Genomic DNA, 2,139 nt, shown 5'->3' on the forward strand with positions numbered 1-2,139 from the left:
GAGGCGTGTGGATCACGAGGTCAGGAGATCAAGACCATCCTGGCTAACACAGTGAAACCCTGTCTCTACTAAAAATACAAAAATTAGCTGGGCATAGTGGCGGGCACCTGTAGTCCTAGCTACTTGGGAGGCTGAGGCAAGACTCTGTCTCAAAAATAAAAAATAAAAAAACATTTAAGAAAGGTAGGATGCAAATGTCAGTTCATGACAGGTAGTTTTATTTTCTCCTGATTGTTGGTAAGACAGCATGCTTAGATCCAGGAGGAAACAAATGGCCAAACCAGCAACACTAAAAAATGGCTGCATGCTCTCACAGTCAGAGGCAGTCTCCTCTGGCACAGTGAGTTCCAAATGCCCATCACTTCCCATGGCGTGAGATCCCGCAGGTCAGCTCTCCACAGCATTAGGCGCAACCAGCAAACCTCTCACATGCCAAGATAGTCTAGTGGCCTGAGAAGCACGGTAATTCCTAGCCCTAGTTCTGGTCCCAGGTCTTGGGTCTCCAAAACTTCCTAGATCTAAGAAGTTTGATCCTCTACAAAATGTCACCTGCCTTGCCCTTCCTACCATTTTTTATAAAAAGTAGAGTTGTAGACCTGTCCCAGTGAGATCTGGGACCTTGTTTTATAAAAACTAGAGTTGTAGACTGTTGAAAAAATTTATGGAACAATAAATGCAAAATGATCCATGGTAAGCATTCAAAAACTTTAGCAGCGGCTATTACAATTAGATTATTCGCAGTGGGAATAGTATGTCCCAGGCTACCCACAGTCCTACCAGGTAGCATGTGAAGATCATGGCAGGCTGACTCTTGCTGACTCTAATCACTCCTCTAACAATCAGCAAAACATAATTGTCTCAAGAAAGGAAACATGGAGGTCTAAGCTACATGATCAATCATTTGCAATGTGTAAGATTCAAACTCCTAAATTAATATTAGTTACTGTCTTGAAAGACTTTACAGACCAAAAGATTTAGAGTATCTAGTGTTAAATGCTTTATCTTTCTCCTAGTTAATATCTAAATACTGTCTATTGTTTATTTTTTGTGTTCTTTCTAGAAAACCAAGAGTATCAACTCCCACAGGATTAGGAACTAAAAGGCTATAAAATTAACAAACAATCCAGTCAAACTAATATCCTTGAGAGCATTAATTAACACTATCATGTCCTGTCAGCTGTGTGTCTTCATTATGTGTCTTACAGCAGGAGAGGAAAAAGTGACTGACCATGTGCCACCATTGCACAAAGAGGCCTACTCAGTGGCCAGAGAGGGAAGAAAGGGCATGTCTAGCCCCATTCACACAGGAGGAAACTGGGGCAAAGAGAAGGTAAGTAAATTACTTCAGGTCACACAGTCATAAACGGCAGGCCAAGATTGTGACCCAGGGCTGGTTAGTCTCATGCTAATGGTCACTCTCCTGAGCCCCACGGGCCACCTGATCAGTGTGTCACTGACTAGCAGACACAGAGTCGTTCCCACCTGGGAAAAGCTGCACACACACACTTACAGAACAATGCCTCTTTACTGAACTCTCACAGACAAATTCATCAGATTAGTAACAACAGTAGGACATTAGGAAACATTTTTAAAGATACATACGGTCTATCAGTTGGTTCATCAGGCGATCTGGAAATTAAGGGAGAGGACAGAAAATGAGACCAAACCATGTTGAAGAGTTTTAGAAAAAGAAAACCCATTGATCCAGAGCATTCCCAATTGCCCTCTCCACCCCTAGGGACCACACATTGTTGTCAGTCCCTCAATCGCACACAGACCACCCCAGCCTCAGTAATGAGAGAAAGTAATAGCTTTCAGGCATTTAGGTTAGTTAAAACATGATGCTTTGATTATTATCCTAACAAACTACTATTTCCCTATTATCTCTCTGTTATTTCTTCTTTAAAAAAATTTTTTTCTGGAGACACGGTCTCACTCTGTCACCCAGGCCAGAGGGTGATGCAGCAGTCATGGCTCACTGCAGCCTCAACCTCCTGGGCTCAGGTGATCCTCCTGGCTCAGCCTCCTGAGTAGTTGGAACTACAGGCACACATCACCAGTCACCACGCCTGGCTAACTTTTAAATATTTTATTTTTTGTAGAGACAGTGTCTCACTATGCTGACCAGGTTGGTTTCAA

General features: G+C 42.7%; 1 protein-coding gene across 1 annotated transcript in view; it reads right to left on the bottom strand.

The window, feature by feature from the left end:
* Positions 1-2,139, bottom strand: part of LOC105533677 (ubiquitin carboxyl-terminal hydrolase 13) — a gene marked incomplete at its 5' end in the record, with an annotated part of 75,064 nt that overhangs the window by 34,921 nt on the left and 38,004 nt on the right. Inside the window, one exon of the mRNA XM_011972170.1 lies at positions 1,603-1,629. Coding sequence (XP_011827560.1) covers positions 1,603-1,629 — 27 coding nt within the window. The remainder of the gene's footprint in view (positions 1-1,602; positions 1,630-2,139) is intronic.

Source organism: Mandrillus leucophaeus, unplaced genomic scaffold, assembly GCF_000951045.1.
Source record: "Mandrillus leucophaeus isolate KB7577 unplaced genomic scaffold, Mleu.le_1.0 Scaffold1278, whole genome shotgun sequence".
NCBI lineage: Eukaryota > Metazoa > Chordata > Mammalia > Primates > Cercopithecidae > Mandrillus > Mandrillus leucophaeus.